Source organism: Pyrgilauda ruficollis, unplaced genomic scaffold, assembly GCF_017590135.1.
Source record: "Pyrgilauda ruficollis isolate IOZ18807 unplaced genomic scaffold, ASM1759013v1 scaffold26, whole genome shotgun sequence".
Classification (NCBI taxonomy): domain Eukaryota; kingdom Metazoa; phylum Chordata; class Aves; order Passeriformes; family Passeridae; genus Pyrgilauda; species Pyrgilauda ruficollis.
In genome coordinates, this window is record NW_024523933.1 from 8,949,647 (window position 1) to 8,968,797 (window position 19,151).

The 19,151-nt window shown below is 37.4% G+C and overlaps 1 protein-coding gene across 1 annotated transcript in view; it reads left to right on the forward strand.

Moving 5' to 3' along the window:
- Positions 1-995: 995 nt before the first annotated feature.
- Positions 996-19,151, forward strand: part of GPC5 (glypican 5) — a gene marked incomplete at its 3' end in the record, with an annotated part of 189,856 nt that continues 171,700 nt past the window's right edge. The window contains 2 exon segments of the mRNA XM_041471253.1: positions 996-1,161; positions 9,135-9,296. Coding sequence (XP_041327187.1) covers positions 996-1,161; positions 9,135-9,296 — 328 coding nt within the window.

Here is a 19,151-nt window from a genome sequence, read left to right on the forward strand (position 1 = left end):
ACATTTCATATAATCTGTGTTGGAGCTTGCTGACAGAAGGAAGTTGACAAGCCCAGGAGGATGGATGATTGAGAAATACCAGTCCTCTCCCCTTATGAGCTCTCATTCAGCAGACTGGAAATGGCATTGTTTTATTGCTCGCTCAGTAGTGGTTGATCTCTAGTGCAAATTTTAATAACTTATGTTTTGGTTTGTTAACTGGATTAAAATAAATGTGTGGAATAATCCACACTTAGAACTGGTTTTGCAGTCATGTGTTGAAATTGCTGGCACGGATTAAAGATTTCTTTTAAATTGAAAGCCTTACACTGAATGACCACTTGCAGCTTCGAAGCACTAAGAAAAAATTCTGGCTGTAAGGGGTAAGGTGTGACATTTAAAATTTGTGCATGGAGATTATTCTTAATTTTGGCATCAAGAAGGCTGTTCTAAAAGCTAACCTGATGCCTCCCACCTGCTTCCTTGGTGCTATAAGTTCCCATCGGACTTCAGCTTGTAGACAGGACATAGATTTGTAAATTGGTCCCGTGTCACGTTTGCCTCAGGAAACTCAAACTTCTGAAGATGCCCTGAAGACTGCCGAATTCTTGGAAACTTGTCAGAAAAACAAAAGTTTGGCATTTCAAGCCAAACTGAACGGCGTACCTTACTGACAGTGTAATTTTTTTTTTCGTGTTTTTGGGTCGAAATTGCTCCCCTACCATGTCAGCGCTTCCTTTGCCTTTGGGTTTCTCCTCCGCAGCCCGCACTCCGGCACCCCGGGAGTACGTGGTAGGGCGCAGGGCTGTTTCCTCTGGTCCCCAGACCCACCACGGGCTCCGGGCAGTGCCCTCTCGCTGCCACCCTGGGCGTGGGGCTCCTCCTCGGGGGGGGGGCCGGGCCGGGCCGGGCCGGGGGAGGGTCCCGGCGGGGGCGGCGGGCGGTGCCTACCCCCGCGGCGGCGGCTCGGGGTGCCTCGGCCGCGTCCCTGCGGCAGCGGGCGGCGGTCGCGGGCCATGGGGGGAAAGAGCTTCCTCCTCGGTGTCCTGACCATCAGCATCCTGCTCCTGGCCGCCGCCTCGGAGGGTGCGGAGCCGCCGCCGAGCTGCGAGGCGGTCCGGAAAGTTTTCCAGCTGCGGCGGCTCGGCCCGCTCGGCGGCGTCCCGGAGGTCCCGCGGGCAGGTGAGGCAGAACTGGCGGGGCAGGAGGCATCGGGAGCGGCGGGGCCGCCGGGTTTTTATTCTGTGCCGCCGGCGGCGATGGGTGGGTGGTGCTGGTGGCCGGGCTGGGCACCGCGGGCTCATCGGGTCCCCCGCTTTGTAGCGACATCGCGGCTGGCCCCTTACTCAAGAGAGAAAGCGTTCTTCTCGGGCTGTGGGCACTGGGGCACCCCGACACCTGCCTGAAACCCCCCTGTGCCCACCCGCTTCCCCTCCGTACCGCGCAGAGCGGAGCGAGCCGGCTTCAGCTGGGGTCGCCCTGCTTCCAGCCGGCCGTGGGCAGGCGCAGGTACATCGGTGCCGGGGGGCCCTGGAGGCTGGGGACAGCCACCGAGCTGCTCCACAGTCTGGCGCTGCTGGAGTCGCTGGGCTGTGAAACGGGAATGACTTACACCGCTGCCTGTGGTCGGGCTGCGCGTTTTCCGTACTGGATATCTGCCTGTCACTGGAACGTAATGGAATAAAATTCCCGGGAAAGTGGAGTCTTCATGGCATTTTGAGTATATCTAGCATTTGTATCAGCAATGATTTTTTTTTAAATTTTAAATGACGTTGCAAAGCACGTATATAGTAAGGTGTAGGTTTTTAGATTTGAGGTTTTGGTTCCAGGTTTGTGAGAACCTCAACTGAACTCAGAGAATTAAAATGAAAGTATTTTAGTGATCAGAGATATAGGATGTGAAAACAGCTTTTTTTTTACCCATCTGTAAAGTGTGTTCATGTTTAGATGACAAGTTAACTAGTAAATGTGAGTCAGTGCTTTTTAGACAGAAAATGCAGCAAAAGCTGAGTTAATGCCCCCCTCACTTTAAAATATCAATAACTACCCTCATTTTTTTTTAAGATAATTTGTGTGGTTTTTATTATGTCTGCAAGTTGAGATACGGCATACTAGGTTTATTTTAAAGGAATCCCTCCAAAATAGAGCTTTTAATAACTCTAGCTTTAAATTTGACTGATAATGCTTAACACAGTCAATATTGCAGTGTGTGTTTACAAATTGGAGTACTATATTTATTACCAGTACTATATTTATTACATTTATCAGCATGCATGGTTGTCTTTTTGCGTTGTCCTAACCTGAAGATTTTGTAATTGTCTTTGATAAAAAGAAAATAAACACTTCAATTGGAAAGCCTGATGAGACAGGTATTGTGCAAAGGAAGGTGTCTGGAAAGTGAGATCTGAGTTACAGCCCTGTCAGTGATTTAGTTTTTTGTGTTGATTATTTGTGTGAATAATCTCAGTATGAATGATATGGTATCACTTTATCTATGTTCTTCTCATTCCATAGCCTAGTGTAAATTTTATGCTTCCTCTGTTATTATTTTTGATTACTATGCCATTCATCTGTGTGCTAGGGATAGGGAGGAAATACGCTGACTCAGGAGAAAAGAACTATATTACCTTATATATGCTTCTTCTGCTCTGCTCCTCTGATTTCCTCCTTTCCCATATAATATTTTTTATACCACCACTCACTGTTTTCTTTTGATTTTGACTTTTCTGCATTTCCTGTTTGAAGGAATTGTATTTGAATTGTAAGAATATAAAAGAATTCCTTTCTCTGCTGCTGCCCTTACAAACAGTGGGCAGCAGGAGGGGTGGTACAGCTGCATGGTCAGCAGCCTTTCACTCTTTGAAGGAATTACATTGCTGTGGGCAGCCAGAGTTCTTGTTCTGAGTAGCATTGATATGAGATATCATGAAACAAATAATTGCAAACAGTTAAATCTCTCCAGAAGTGGCAATGACAAGAAAATGGGGATTAAATGAGTATTTTAGAAGATTTAGATGTGATTAAAAGTAGTAGGCTCAAATCATAATGTGAAGAGAAATGTCAGTTTTTGCTACTGATCTTTTGATTAAGCCTTCTTTTGAGGCAAGATGTAAAAACATTTTAAACCTTTTCTGACGGCACTAAGAAATGTATTTGTGTATAAGATGCACACATGCACCCATACAACGCACACATTTATTGTAGGTGTCCACTTATAAAAACAGGTTTCCAAGCTGCCTTTTGCAAGGTTTAATTTTGGTGCTGAAATCTGGGCATCTAGCAGCATTTTAGTTTTCTTAGGGTTTCCATAGTGTTCCCAGTGAGGCTGACAGATGCCTGGGAAACTGGATAACTCTGGGAAACTTAACATCTTTCTGGTAATGGAAACTTACTGGTGGCCCAGTGTGCGGTGGGTGGGATACCTTTGGCATCGCAGGTGCTCCTTGTGGGCAGCCACAGAGGACAGCCAGTGCAGCTGCGGCATCTTGGAACTACTCCATTATCAAATGTTGGTGTTGACTTCAGAATATGCTGCATAAATGCCTCTACTGCATTGCCTCTGTGTCTTTATTTTAGTGGTACCTTAGATATAACTTAAGAACACTTTCATTTAAATGTCTTAAGCTGAGTCTTTGGGGTAGAGCATGATCACCAGCTGAAGAACAGCAGGAATGCTGGTTGATGTATGGTTTTGTATGCAGTGGAAGTCAATAAAATTATAGGGTTTATATTTGCCTTGTTTTTGTTGCATGTGCAAAAAAAGGCTGTACCATTCCCATTCTTTCCTCTTCTTAGTAAGAATAAAACCAGCAGCCTTATATCAGTAAATCATGCAAATTCTAGTTCTGGAGATTGTCATGTGTCTGCATTTTGAATATATGTTAGCTCAAAAACCGATGCATTATTTTATATAATTAGTTTTGCAGCTATTGTATAAAGGTTGTGTATCTTTAAGGGCGAAAGAAATAACCTCTGTCATCCTATGTAGAAATTACATATATACGTACATGAAGGTGATCTTGAGGATATGGAAACTACAAATTTGAGTTTCTGTTATCATCCACCTAGGACAGGATATAATAATGTTGCAAATGGCAACTAATAATCAAGATAAATTGATATATTTACCAATCCCAAGATACTTATTGCTACCCCTAGCAATCAAGACATTTGACGAACTGTTCTTGGTCTTTTGTAAATGTGATTTGGGAACTATAGTACAGACTTATGCTCAGCCCCATCACATGCTGTATTGGAACACTGATTGCATTCATGCTGATTTTAAATGTTAGTTGCAAAAGTACTTTGTGTTTTTCCTGTCTGGTTCTTTGCTACAAGTACATTTTTGGTGGGACTGTACTGAATAACCTTAGTAATTAAGAATCCTAAAAGGCACTCTTTTTTTGCTGTATGAAGAATGAAATAAATATAAAAATTACTCAAAGGTTCAGTCTGGAGGTTTATTTTTTTATTTTTGTGGATCAATATGACTTGGATTATTTGGAAAAAAAAAAAGAAAAAGAAATTGTTGTCTGCAAAATTCTTTTAAACATATTTTTATTTCCTATGTTCAAGGTATTGTATATAATTTCTGGTATTGTAACCTAAGCAACTTTTTTGAAGATTTTCACCCTTTTAAAGATTTACTCTATTTTACCCTATATGCTAGTAAATCTAGAGCTTTTAGCTAATTTCAGCAGTTCATTTTTTTTCAGACCGATTGAATGGGAGCTCTGAGCTCTTCTTGTTATCTTGCTTGCAAATAATATTTATTCTCTGGTTTCTTTCCATCAGAATACCTAGAACAGAGAAGTTGTGGATCCCCTGTCCCTGGAAGTGTTCAAGGCCAGGCTTGATAGGGCTTTGAAAAACCTGGTCTAATGAAATATGTCCCTGCCCATGGTGGAGGGTTGTAACTAGATATTCTATAAACCAGACCATTCTATGGTATGATTTTAGTAACAGCAGAATAGGATGGCTGGTAAACCATTCACTCCTGCCTTCTTAACAGAGAGCCTCCAGTAGGTATTTCAGTGAACAATTTTTAGGCTTCTCTTTGCACCATAAAACTGAATTCTGTGGTTTATTGAAAAATGTTACATTTACTGTCACTGTAGAATCAAACAATTCCCAATGAAGTGGGGTGAAAAAATTGCTGGAGATATTTTTTCTCAGCAGTTTGTTTTTGGTTGGTTTCTATTTGTTTGCTTTTTTGGTTTTGGGTTGGTTTATTTTTTCAGGGGTCAATCTAGGCTTCTTTTCAGCAAACATTGGAAGATCATGTGTGCAATTATGAGAACAAGAAGCATAAAAGAGTGTGAAGACGTAATTATTTAAAATTTTACTGTAAAGGCTTTTTGGTAGAGAACCATAATGAATATGAAGTTGAATAAATGAGAAAAACCATGCTGGAAGGATGAGATAATGCCAGAAAAAGTTGGTCTGTGGTACTATTGTTAATTCAGGTTAAAATAGTCTTGCTAATTCCCCTTAAAGTAACAATAAAAGTCAGTTTAAAACCCAGCAGGTTCCTTTAATGCAATTCCAAGATCATATTTGAATTTTAATTTGGGTTTCTAGTATAATTTACATTCCAGTAATTTGGATTTTGGTTCTACCTCAAGTCAAATTAATTTTTTTTTCTTTTGTTGTATGGAGGTAGGGACACTTCTAACTACTCTATTTTTTTAACGGGCATTCAGAGCTCTGGAATGTGATTTAGCCAGACAGAAAGTGAATTGCTCTGTCAAATCAGTTACTGATATTCATTATATCGCATCTGTTTTTGTAAGGACTGTTGCCAACAGCATAATTTTGTATGTGTGTGAACATTTCACCTCTGGATCCATAAAATGATCACTGTGAAAAGAAATTTGGCGATATTTTGAGATTAAAATCAACAAAAACATGGGCTCAGGTATATAGCAGTTCCCCTATCTCAATGTCCAATCTTTCAGCTTCTCTAGGAAGTCATCAGTACTCAGTGATGTTGATCTGGCTGGGTTGGCCTGAAAGGTGTTGCAGGTCAAGGACTGCCTCCTGACTCTCATGCTGAGTGGAGCAGACAGGGTTTTGTCTACATTGCTTGAGGCTGGTGTCCTGTAGAAGGAATGGACTGTCCTCTCTTAATGGGATTTTCTCTTGAATCTTCCTGGGAACCAATACGATGCTTTTGTAATGCCAAGACACTGTGGGGTCCCCTGCCCTGAAATTCAAGCAGTCTCAAAAATAGGAGGGCTTTTGGGACAGGATGACATGTTTTGTTCTGTGAACTGTAGCGTGAGTGTATGAAGGGATGGTTTCACCTTGCTGGAGTGCTTCTTAGTAGGCAGGAAGATGAGCTTGGAGTGTATAAGGAAGGAGCCAAACTTGTTCTACAGTGTTGTCTGCAGTGCTGTTTGAAAGCAGTATATAGAATTCACCATTTCTTGATGTGCAGGTGAGAGAAATACTCCTGCTGAATAGAGCCACAGAAAAAAGGGAGATGATAGTTCAACAGTGTTGACAGTCAGGGCCAGCTGCTTGAGACTGATCCCCATCTCTTTTACTGAGCAAAGCTAAAGTACTTTACAACAATCGTAGTGATAGCAAGTAATGCTAAATCTGGAGTGGTGCTTGTAACAAAAATAAGTTTATAAATATTAAAGGATAAGCATGAGAAGGACTTAGGTCTGATACAGGTTCCAAATCCATTTTGAAATAAACCACTCATTTGACAATTGTGTCCAAGCCATATGGCATTTCAGTGCTGGCTTTTCAAAGACTGTCATGACAATCCTAAGTCTGTTTTGGGTTTTTTCAGACCCTGGAATTGGTCTCTTGGAAGTCTAAATAGACAGAAATTTACCACAGATCTGTCATTTGTCCTCATCCTGTCAGCATTTGTTTATTTCAAGGTACTGAAAATACAGATTTGTACAGCTGAGACCACAAATAAAAGTTTAAAATCAGTTCCAAATAGGTAATCTTGCACCTTAGAACAATTACATTTTTCTTCTTCAAACTGTCTTTCCTAGACTCATCTAGATTATTTTTAGTTTTAAAACCTTTCTTATACCATAACTGTTTACTTCAATATATTTTTATTACAGGCTAAGGTATTTCACTTCTAGCTGTCTTGTGATCTTGTTTCAAAGTGGATCACAGTGTAGAGCCATCAGAATTTGGTACTGAAAAGAGCCAATATGCCTTGTTGGAGTAGAAAGTGTTTTCTCCCTCTATTTCAAAATTGGTTATTGATAAAACAGTTCTTGTGGAAGATGGAAAGTTTTTTAGATGTGAAAACTCAGAAAATAATTGTGTGGTTTTTTTAATATTGCTTGTATTGAAATGGAAGGACCTGTTTCACATTCTGGTTTATGTGTCTTCTGAAACATTATCTGTAAGCTGTTCCTTGTTCTGTAGATCTCTAAAAAACAACTGGAAAACCACTCCATGGGTTTTGAGCAACAGTTCAGTTTTTGGTCAGTTGAGTTCTTTGTATGTTGTATTTGGTTACTTTTTCCTGGCCAGTGAAAGCAGCTGTGTTTAATGAGCTGGAACAAAAGTAGATCAATAAAATGTACTTCATATGTACATGATTAGCAGTCTTAAAACTATGAAACAAAATTCACTTAGGGTTGGGAATGAGATTCGTGTTCAAATGATGCTGCTTAAAAATACTTTTCATAAAATCAAGGAAATAAAATAATACTGAAGTTTCATCTGAAGCCAAATACGAATATTCATTATTATTTTTGGGTTTTGCTGAAAGTCTTGAAGCTGTACTCAAGTCCATAAAGCCTTGATAAAGTTTCAAATTAGCTCCTGTAGCAGTAGGATGTATATCTTCTGCTTTAAAAGTATATCTGTATATCTATACTTCTGCGTTACAAGTGGCAAAGGTTTAAAAGCTAAGCAGTGCCTAATGATTATTTAAAATACTAAGAAGAGTTTGGGTAATAGGCCTAATTTTTAGGTTATTTCATTTTAATATTAGACAAGTATTATCCATGTCTGTGCCTGTGTACACAGGGAACTGCGTGTGAGCAGTTACCTTGTGTATTATTTGTTAATAACTAAAATGTAGAAGTTGAAAGGTCATGCAAATAAAAACAAGTTTTTCACTATGTTTCTGGGAAATCTTGTCATATCAGTCAGTGAAATAACATATTTGAGACCACAGTTTGGATTGGACTGTTAAGTTTTATATTAATATAATTTAAATTCTCGTATTTATTCTTTCATGATAGGTTTGTTCTTTATATTAGAAAGCATTGTTTAGATACAGTATTAAAAAAGAAAAAGATTTTGAATATAACCACATGATAACGAGGAAGGTGATTAATGCTTTTTATGCTTGATTATGCTCCAGTTGTAACATTATAAAAGTATTGAATTTTCTCTCTGGGATTTTAGTATGATCAAAATTAAAAAAAAATACTCCTTTGTAGAAGTGTCTCCCAACCTATTTGGGAAGTAGGGAGTCAATGTCATGGATTCATGGGAATGTTTGGCATTAAAGACACAGTTAGGGAGATTAGACTGGACGTTAGGACTGCTCCATGTAGAAGTTAATGTTAGCATGTTCATTATGCGCCTGTCAGGAATGGGCTTTCCACTGGTGTGTTTGTAATGTTTGGAAGTAGTTAGCTTTTTCTAGTCCAAGAGTCACAGAAGCACAGGAGTGGCAGCCATGAGCTGCTCCAGCAGTTCAGTATTCTAGAGGACCATAGAATCACAGAGTAGTTTGTGTTGGAAGGGACCTCTAAAGGTCATGTAGTCTACAATGAGCAGGGACATCTTCAACTAGATCAGGCTGCCTAGAGCCCCATCTAAGCAGATCCCGAGTGTTTCCAGGAGTGGGACATCTACCACCTGTATCGTGATGTACAATGCATATTCAACATATTTTACCAACATTAGTTAGCAATATTCACAGCTGGAACAAGATTACATTGTCAGGGAAATTACATTATGTGACTTTAATTAACTATAATAAGTATTCTTCCCAGAATTGTAATTAGTGTCCCCTTCTGTTGATCAAGACCAAATCTTTTAAAGCTTTGGGTATTTCTTCTGTGTGTCAATACCCATGTAAAAAAAAAAATCTCTTTGGTGTTTGTGTTTTGCATACTTCTGTTTTATATTAATCAGTGTAACTGCCTTTTCTTTAGGTGTTGATCTCCAGATTTGTACTTCTGAAAATCCAACATGCTGTACCAAAAAGATGGAAGAATGGTATCAGATTGCAGCAAAGCAAGACATACGGCAAGTGCTTCAAACATCAAGTGCTACATTAAAATTTTTAATATCTCATAATGCAGCTGCTTTTCAAGGTAAAGCTTTCTGCTTTTTGTTTCCAAACTTGTTCGTACTTTTCTTGATTTATATCTTTGTTTCTTTATGATGTAATAAAAGTTATCTATTAATTTTTAGCTTCTCCCTATGCTTTATGCTTTCAAATAAGGAATACTAAATCATGCAGGTGATTAGAAACTGCTTTGCTTTTGGAATTTGTGCCTTTAAAAAAATTATATTTGAGAAAAAGTAAGAAATCATTCTAGTGAGATGCTTTGATTTTAATTGTAAATATATAACTTCACATTCCTTTTAACTTCTTTAACTTAGGCCATACTAAAATGCAAAATTAATGCCTGGAGTGCTACAAAAGAGATTTTTTTTTTATACCACTGTTTCCACCCACTATATTCTTTGTCTTTTTCTAGTAGTATTCTTGGGTAGTTTGTTTTTGAGATTTTTGAGATTCTTTTTTCAGATCTAGTTTTTCAGACTCTTGAGTTTGTAAATGTGATTGAAAAAAAAAAATGCATGTTGAACCATAGTTGTTTTAATAAACAACAGGGGGTTACCTGATAAATAATAGTTATTTGGACGGGTGGTGGGGTTTCCTTTTTGCAGTTACTCTTCGGACACTATTAGTTTCTTTTTGATTTAATTGTGCATAAGTTAATGCAGAAATTGGTTAACAAGCTGAGGAGATAGAGATAGGAGGTTTTATGTGGTGGAAGGAGACACAGAGTTTACATGTGTTGAGGACAAAGCCCTAAAGTCTTGTCATTTGTCTGTGATGACAAGACATAGTATGTGCTTATTAACCTTTATCACTGCTTCACTGGAAAGGATAACATGGTAACTTCATACAGGCTTGGGAAGTTGTCCTTCTGGCAACTCTCTTGTTTTTAACCTGCTGAAATAATTAGCAGAATGGGGTCCTGAAAATGCAAAGTTGACTTTGGAGTCCTAAAGCCGCCTCTTTTTATTTTTTTTTTTTTTTTAATTTAGGCTATCTAATGCTAAAAACAAGCTGGAGTTGCGAGTTGCTCTCCACCTTTTGGGAGTTTTGCCATTTAGCCTGCCTAACACAGCTGTCAAAGGACGTTACAATCAAGGAATCATTGATAAAATGTACAGAGAAATCTTTTAATCTCTTTTCTGCCTTTGTTCTTCCTTTCAAATTCTGTTTATTATCTTTTTCTTGGTACTATAAGAGTTAACCTAGAGTTTGGAACATACTACAATATGCTAAATTTGGTATGCTCTTTGGTGCATCATTTGCATTTAAACAAATACTTTTCAAAGCATATACTTAAAAGCAAAATCTATTTTATGCATCTTATACACTTCACATATTTTTGAAGTACATGCTTTAGGCTTTAGTAGTTTTGTCTTTATTTTCCTTTTATATAAGGGGGTATAACAGAGAGAATGTTGCATGGATTCTGGTATTATTTAGATTTAAAAACTTGTTTAACCTTGAAGTAATTATTTGTGGAAAAACATGCTATTGAATATACCACTAATTTCTGAAGACTTGCAACCATTGCTTACTAAAATTAAAGCTGAATTATTACAGATTCAAAAACAATAAGATGCTGCTGATGTTTTTTCAGCTTGGAATTCTAGGTGCATAGTAAGACATTCTATCTGATCTGAATTCAGTTTTGACCCTGTTTTGAGCAGGACTTTGGGCTGGACACTTCTTTAAGGTTCTTTCCAATCTGAATTACAGTATGACAGAGTGCCTATCTCACCGCCAAATGTTTAGGCATTCCTTTTATGTTTAGATGAGGCTGGGCTAGGCGGCTAGGAGTGTGATTATTTCTTCTGCTACTTTGGCAACTGGACAGACATCTCAGGAATCACGCAGAAAGGGGATTGTTGGGTTGTGTAGAGAACGGAGCAGATGTCATGGATTTTGTCACTGCTGTCACCTGCCTCTTCTTAAAGTATATTGAGGTTGGCCTTAAAGGGGTGGACTAGATCTCAACAGAACAAATAGCTAATGTTTTTGTCTCAGTGTCTTATATATTCAGTAGAGAGAAGTAGGCAGTTAAAATAAATCATCTGTGTCTGGCTCTGGAGGTCTTCAGAGGTGTGTTTCCATTCAGCATTAAATACAGTCTAGAGATCCTGAGTCTTCAGCGTGTCTAACTACTAGGGACTTTTTGATGACTGTGTCGGTGAAATGAGGCAGCTGTCTGCCCATCTGTCTATTAACTTATTATGTGTGTGCATGTGTGCATATGAGAGTAGATTAATCTGTATATATTGACATATCTTTGTCACCCTCTAATGTTTGTGAAAATTCTGTGGTTCTGTATTGTGGTAAGTGCTGCCTCCTGACAGTTACTATTGGCAATTTTCAAATATTTCAGAAATTCCATGCATCTTAGGACGTGTCAAGCTACATGGTGCAAATTGCACCACTTGTGTACTGGGTCCTACTGAGTACTGTTAGTTTTTTCCTTCTGTTTTGGGGTGTTTCAGGATGTGTGTTTTCTTTTTCATTGTGAATCTTCTATTTCTTTTTTAATAGCTTTGAGGAATAGTAAGGGAAGAGAAGGATGGGTGGCAATGAAGTTAAATAAGATATTAATCCGGTAAGTGGAAGATACATTATGGAGAGCAATAAATCATTTTTCCCTTGGGAAAGGTGACTAGAGAGCTTAAGCTATATGATAATTTTGTTTCAAGACAGTAATTTTGATAGGATAACATTATTGCACATTTCTGATTTTTAGTATTTCTTATCTTAATATTTGAGGAAGAGATTGTTGCTGCTGTACAGGAATTGCAATAACATCTCCAACCGTAAACCCAAATCCTTTTTAAACCTTACATTTGCATGCTGTAGACATACCTCAATATGTACACTCTCATTTTTGTACAGTTTTTAGATGTTACTCAAAGTTCATACTGACCTTTGTCTATACCTGTAATCAAAAGATTAACAAGTGCAACCGGGGTTACAGTTCAGTCACATTGCAGTGCTGGTTTTTGTGTAGAGAAAAAAACAAATCCCTACAATTTCTAAAATTTGGAGAGGAATTGAATAGGCATCTAAGAATATGGTGATCTGCCATAGGATGGAGTGCTCTGCAAGAGAATAGCATATCTTGTGTCACTTCACTATTTTTCCACAAGAGAGCTCATAACCCTTTAAACAGTGGCCATGTATGACATAGAACAAGATAACAGCTTGTCTGGTTGAAAGGGAAGTTTAGAGATAAGCATTTAGTTGTGGAGTCTAAAGCAAATGGCCTTTTCTTTGTGCTACTATATTTAGCAACTCTAGTACTGTAGCATAGTTTTTATAAATATGGAAGCATCAATCATTTCTGAATGGGGCTGCCTGTCTCTGAAACAGAGCACTTGGCAAGTGTGTGTCTGTATGCAATAGGTAATAAACTGCACTCTTCAACAGAACATTACCTGACACTTCCATTGTGTAGGAAAAATTTAATGCCTTTGCCACGTAAGTTCTGAAGTGCTGGGAAGGATGAAAGTTTGACAAAAAAGGCTCACAGATATGTATGCTTGGCAGAAAGATTTTTGATTGTAGAATCTGAAGAAGGAATAGAAACGAAAGCAAGTTTTGATATAGAAGAAAAGAATTGCTGAGCCAGTCTTACTGGATAACCAAGGAGGCAAAGGGTATGTGAGTTAAAAGGGGTTTTTATGACTTAGAGCAAAGATAAGCCCACCTCAAACAGGAAGATGTTTTTACCAAGCAAAAAACTAGCACAGGCAAGCAAGCCTGCTGATGTTGCAAGCAGAAAAAAGGTCTCAGAATTTTCCACTGCAAGAAAACTGAAAAACAACTTCTAGCTTAAACTGTAATGTACTAACTTTTAGTGATTGGAGAATAGTAACATGAATATGGTAATTGTAGTAGTTATGATAGGCTATAGATAAAAGTTAAGGTATAGATTGGTTCTATTGTATTAAGATGCTCAGCAAAGAAAATGCATTTGTAACCTAAGCCAAGGGTCTCCAGGCCTGCCTGCAGCTGGAGCTGAGAGCTGTAGGCACAGCCTCTGTCACCCATGACCCTGGACTGGTGTAACGTTTTGGATGTAATAAACTGCATTTTCAAGAGCCACCTGGAGTCCCGCATCTCTCAGTCAGACTCTTACTGAAGTATATTGAATCAGGCTTTCTTGATGCAGTTTCATGTTTTTCTATTAAATTACTGCTATGCAGTAGATCAATTTCCACTTGATTCTAGAGCAGAATTAAATGAAGTCACATTGTTGCATCATATTGTTTGAGATCACAGTACAATTATTACATTTAAATAGGAAGAAGTTTTGGTCAGTAGCTAAAGTAAATTGTGTGAACTAGAAAATGGGTTGAAATCTTCTGAGCTGCTTTCTCTGGTAAGCCATAAGAAATAATGGAATTTCTGTTCATCTTTGTGAAACTAAATGTGCCCTGGCATTAATTCAATTGCTTTCTACTTGTGAAATTTTCTGAAGAATGATTTGAAGATCAGAAAACTTCCAGCTAGCGCTGCTATATATCTCTCATGGTGTCAAATGATATGTTGCCTGTCGTATCATCTGCAATACAAACTGCTTTGATGTTCTAACATTTTCTTCTTTCGCATCTCCATAATACTTTATATTTTAAGTGTGGTATAAATAAGTCTAAATCTAAATACTGGTGAATCCCACTTCTTTTAATTAAATTAAATTTAGGGATTCTGTTAAAAGTCAAAAATGTGGACAGGTTGAGAGACTCCATTTGTCACTCTGTTATACTGAGAGATGACAGTCTCAAAAATATCTGTGGTTCACCAGAGTTACGTTCCTCTTTCTTGATTGCTCTGCAGCCCTTCCCCACAGCTATGATCATTCTACCCTCTGGACTGAAAAAGTAGGGAATTTTAATAACACAGAAGAATCATTATACCCACTAAGGAGCTAAGGTCTAAGGAACAAAGCTGTTACAGAGACTTCATTAACTTCAGAAATCATCTATTCATATGGTATTTTGAGTCCTTTATAATAAAAAAGCAGGATAAACGTTAACGTTATCGTTAACGTTAACGATAAACGTTAGGATATATGCTAATATAACTTAGATTTGGACTCAGTATGTCTGTCAATACATCAAACACAACACAAAGGGACTGCTATAAGTGGAGGAATGTAGAGAGTTAGATTAATACCTAAAATTTCATTATTAATCCTGAGTTTTATTTCTGTGTTTCAAGCATGTCTTTTATCATTCCAAAGGAGTTTGGTTCTACTTTGTCTCATTCTTATCTTTAGATATTTATTTGCCTATATGTGTGCTGTGCCTGTAGGCACTCCTGGGATATATATATATATATATATATATATATATGCACAGGCATTTAATGGCTTCTGTAACAGTTTTCACTACATCAGTCTTTTCTTAAATTGTTCTTTTCAACTGTACACTTGTGCTCCTGTATTCTAGTTTCAGCCTGTTCATTTACCATCAATTATTTCTCCTAGTTAAAATAGTGTGAGTTACATTTAAGCTGATGTTGGTGCACTGTTCAGTCTCATACTCAGTGAGTACTAAGATTTTTTTTTTGTATTTTTGTTAGTACCCAGCTAACTGCTGTTTTGGTTTATGTTTCTGTAACACAGTGTTCAGTATAGACATATGCTAATTTAGATTTTTCTATGCCTTATGTAGTTCTTATGCATTTGAAAAGGGAAGTGAAGTACAAATTTAAAGCATTCCCTTGGGAGCACTGGCCATAGAAAATTTGTATTTTCATGGATGCCTGCTTCCTGCTTATTCTGAGAACTTTGGGAAGTTGATAGTTGATAATGGCTGACAAAAATGCAGGAGTTTGAAGGACTGAACTCCAGCGGAAACGATAGTATCAAATTGATGGTTTTGAATGAATATTTAATATTATTTCAAAGGTAGAATTGCCTGAGGCCTTTTAGATTTCCAAGATTTTCAAACATGAGTGGAAGTTTTCACTTAGTATTTTTATTCTGTGTAAAAAAAAGTAAAAACCCAAAAAGTTAGCAAGTCAAGTCTTGTTGAAAGACAGAACTCAGAATAGTCCTGACACAATGGAAACAAAGTGCAAAAAAATTGTTCAATGGGAACAAATGCAAAGTGCTCCATTTACCTGGGGAGAAACAGTGGAAGACATAATGGTACAGGGGATATCTTGCAACGGATTTGTTCTGTAGGAGAAGTTCTGTGAATAATGACAGATCAAAAGATGACCAAAGTCAGCAGTTTCATAATGTTGTCAGGCAGGCAACTATTTTAAGATTCTTAAACAGAAAGACAGAAGAGATCTGTGAATTTAAATTTCTGTTTTGAATTCGTAAACTGGAGAACGTTGTTCAGTTTTGGGTAGAAAGACACGAACCAATTGGAAAGAAGAGAGAAAAAATATGCTCTGAAATCTACATAGAAAAAACTACACATAAGAAAGTGCTTATCTGTACTCCTTTACAGTAGATTAAGCCCCAATGGTGTCGCACTGCAGCGAAGAAAATACAGGTTCGATATTAGCAAGTGTTTTCCAATGACAACATTAAACATCTGGACAAGAAAACAGTTGAATTTGAACAAGAATTATGTTGTAAATAAGATGAATTCTGCTTGCAGGCCAGGGGTTAGACTGGACTGCTCAACAGAGTTTTCTTGGCCTTAGGACGGGTTTAAAATGTGATTTGCAAAGAAAAGCCTAGTGATTTGAATGTTTTAACTAGTTTTAAGATTAATCTATGGGTGTTATGCTCCAGCAAAAAGGGTTTGTTCATTAATCTTTCTAGGAAGATTACACAGTTCTTTACTATAATGTAATAGGATGGATTGCTTCAGTCATGAAGACTCTTGCAAGAATGGGTTTAAATTTAGAATATTATATATCAGTATTAAAAGAACAAAAATTTGTTCATAACTTGATACATGATTTTTTTTTTCATTATTAGTTCTATAGTGGAACTGTTGTGTATAGAACTAATAGATCACACTGCCACTTCAACAGATGAACAGATGAACTACATATTCTACATGGGAAATTCAAAAAATTGTGCAGGTTTTACAGTACAGACAGTCTTATTTTAAACCTTTTTTTGGTTTTCAAATTGTGTCTTGGTGAACCTGACATACTGTGTAGAAGTGGATTCATGTACTGAGTTTCAAAGGCTTTGTGAGAGGTAAAACCACTTTGGTTTCCCAACAGACATAAATCTAACGTTATGTGGTCTTACATGGAATTTTTAAAGATAGGTATGTTTACATCTAGAGTGGATAAATCTGATTGTATTTTAAGTGACATTTTAAATTAGAAAGCGATTGTGTCAAAACAGCAAAAAGGAAGAGTGAGGAAGGATAGAATTGCATCAAACTGGAATTAATAAAACATTAAAATACATTATTACAAAGTTCAGAAAACCAAGCACTGACTTTTCCTGTAAAAAAGTTATACCAGTACTTGAAGTAGATGAAGTATAGTAAAGAGAGAATTAAAAGGACGGTACTGTACACATAAACCTGGGAGAAGAATTTTGCTCCTGTGGAAACAAAAACCAAAGGTTGTCACTGAAGACCCCAGGACTTGCCAAATATCACCGGAAACTTAAGGTTAGACAACTGAGCTGAGCCCAATGTCACCATTGACTGTAATGACAGCTTGGACACTTAGCTAAATTTCACACTTTCAGATCCCTACACTGAAGTGTGTCTGAAGCTGTGCCCCAGTGATCTATTCTACACACCAAAGTGAAAGCCCTCAGAAGTGCCCTGCTGTTTGAAACCTTACAGCCACCCTGTCTGACAGTGCAAGCTGTGAATAAAGTTTGGGAACAAAAGCAGGTTATTGAGCAGTAAGCTCACACTTGAGTTTCCAGCCTATCAGCTGCTTGGAGGTGTTTGCTTTTATACTGAAGTAAATGAAACCTGGCTTACTGCCTCCCTCCTGCTGGAGAGGTAGAAATGTGCAAGATTCTGTAAACATATTGTCAAATCTATTGTTCCCTCTTTTGCTTATCATGTGGCAATTTGCTTACATGCAAAATAAGAAATGAATATCTACTTTTCTTTCTCTTCTTCATGAATTAAGCAGAAAAGGTATGTGTCGTGTAACGAAGTAGGTGATAGTCATTTTAACAGTGGTAATGAAACAAACTTACTAATATAAAACACCATGAGCACTGTACTTGGATTTTTAAAAGAGCTATTGATACAAGTAATATCCATTTTTAATAAAGCTACAAATTTCATCTTGTATTAAAGGCTTGAACTTAGGTCTGTGCGGACTAGAGGAGTGCCATGATAGAAATCTGCTGATCCTCAAGTTCTGGAAGAGAACATTTTGTATTCACTATTTCAGTGCATTTGAAATGCATATGCATTTCAGGTCAAAATACAGCATGCTACAGATCTGCTGTAGATCAGCTGCATAGCTATTCAGTACTTGTACAGTAGCCATTTATCTAGGGGTTTTCTGTAGTGTCTAAAAATGCAGTAGAATTTACTGAGGAGAGTTGGCTGTTTTCTGGGTTATTTTGCAGGGTGTAATTCTTTAGCATCCACTGTGATAGAAGCAAAATGAAAAATTACCCTGTAGTAGTTTGGTGATTAGGGTACTTGTGCGGCACAAAGCAAGGGTACTGCTCCAGTGAATATTTTAAATTATTTGTATACTTTATAAATATAGTCTGCACTTGCAGGCCTGAATCACTTTAGAACAAGTGTTTTTCAAGATATGTGGGAGATCCAGGCTGGATATACTTCCAGTGTCCAGATCTCATATATTTTGTTGCCTTTTTCAATGAATCCTCTAAGGTCACCAGACTTCTAAAAAAGAGGAATTATTTGCTGATTGGGGGACAATTAACTAACTTCTCTTAAGAACAAAGAGATAAGTATCTAAATTCCAGTGGACATTTCCCTCCACTGCTACCACTGTGATAGCCATGGGCTGGCTGCTTGTGGAAATAAACTTGTGCAATGATGTTATGCAGGGCCAGGCTTGCTGGGAAGATTTCTTTCAAATCAAGTGTATATGTTATTTTTAAACTGAAGTATACCAATCTTTTTTTCCATATTTGTGTGAAACACATTATGGATGTATAACTATATTTATTTATTTTTAGGTGTCTGAAAATTATTAAATATTTGTAGTATTCCTTTCTCTTTATGTTGTGGCTATGAAGTCTTTTGAGTTTTGTAAGATGGGATAATGTAGTTATAATTTACAAGGTTTAGAGATGTACAGAGAAGGACCAGTAATTTGAAGTTATAAAATGGCTTTCCGTTGTGTTTGCATTATGTCATAAGTTTCAAACTAAAAGAGTTTCCAAGCAAATTTTCTTTGTTTTCCTTAACACAATTTTAAAGTCATGTTATTTTAAACAAATTGCTGGTAACATAAAATTCCTGACTATAACCAATGAGTAGTTTTTTTCACTCTCGATCTGTTACTTAAAAGTTGCAAGCCAGAATCCTATAAGCAAAGTAGGACCTAGTTCAACCATATTAAAATTCTATGTACATTTTAATTTGATTTCAGCTGTGTGCCCATGTTATACTGAAGCTATTACCTGGCTCAGTGGTCCCACAGACAATTTCCCTTTCTCATTCCGATTTTATTGTAAATGATTGTCAGCATAGTACAGGAAACTGCAAATTCAATTTTGATCAGTCCCATGAGAGACTTGATTCTTCATGACTTACTCTTGTTGTTTTGACGGTAAATTGATATAGCAATCTAATTTAAGGATTTCCTTCAGTGTAGAGGATTAAAATCTGTAATTTGTTTTATGTAAGGTCTATTTCTTTATTGTGTTATTAGGTAGAAGCTAATATTTAAGGAAATTTTGTTGTGATTACTCCCCTGGGAAAGATGAAGTTCTTCATTTAATAATCCCATTTTA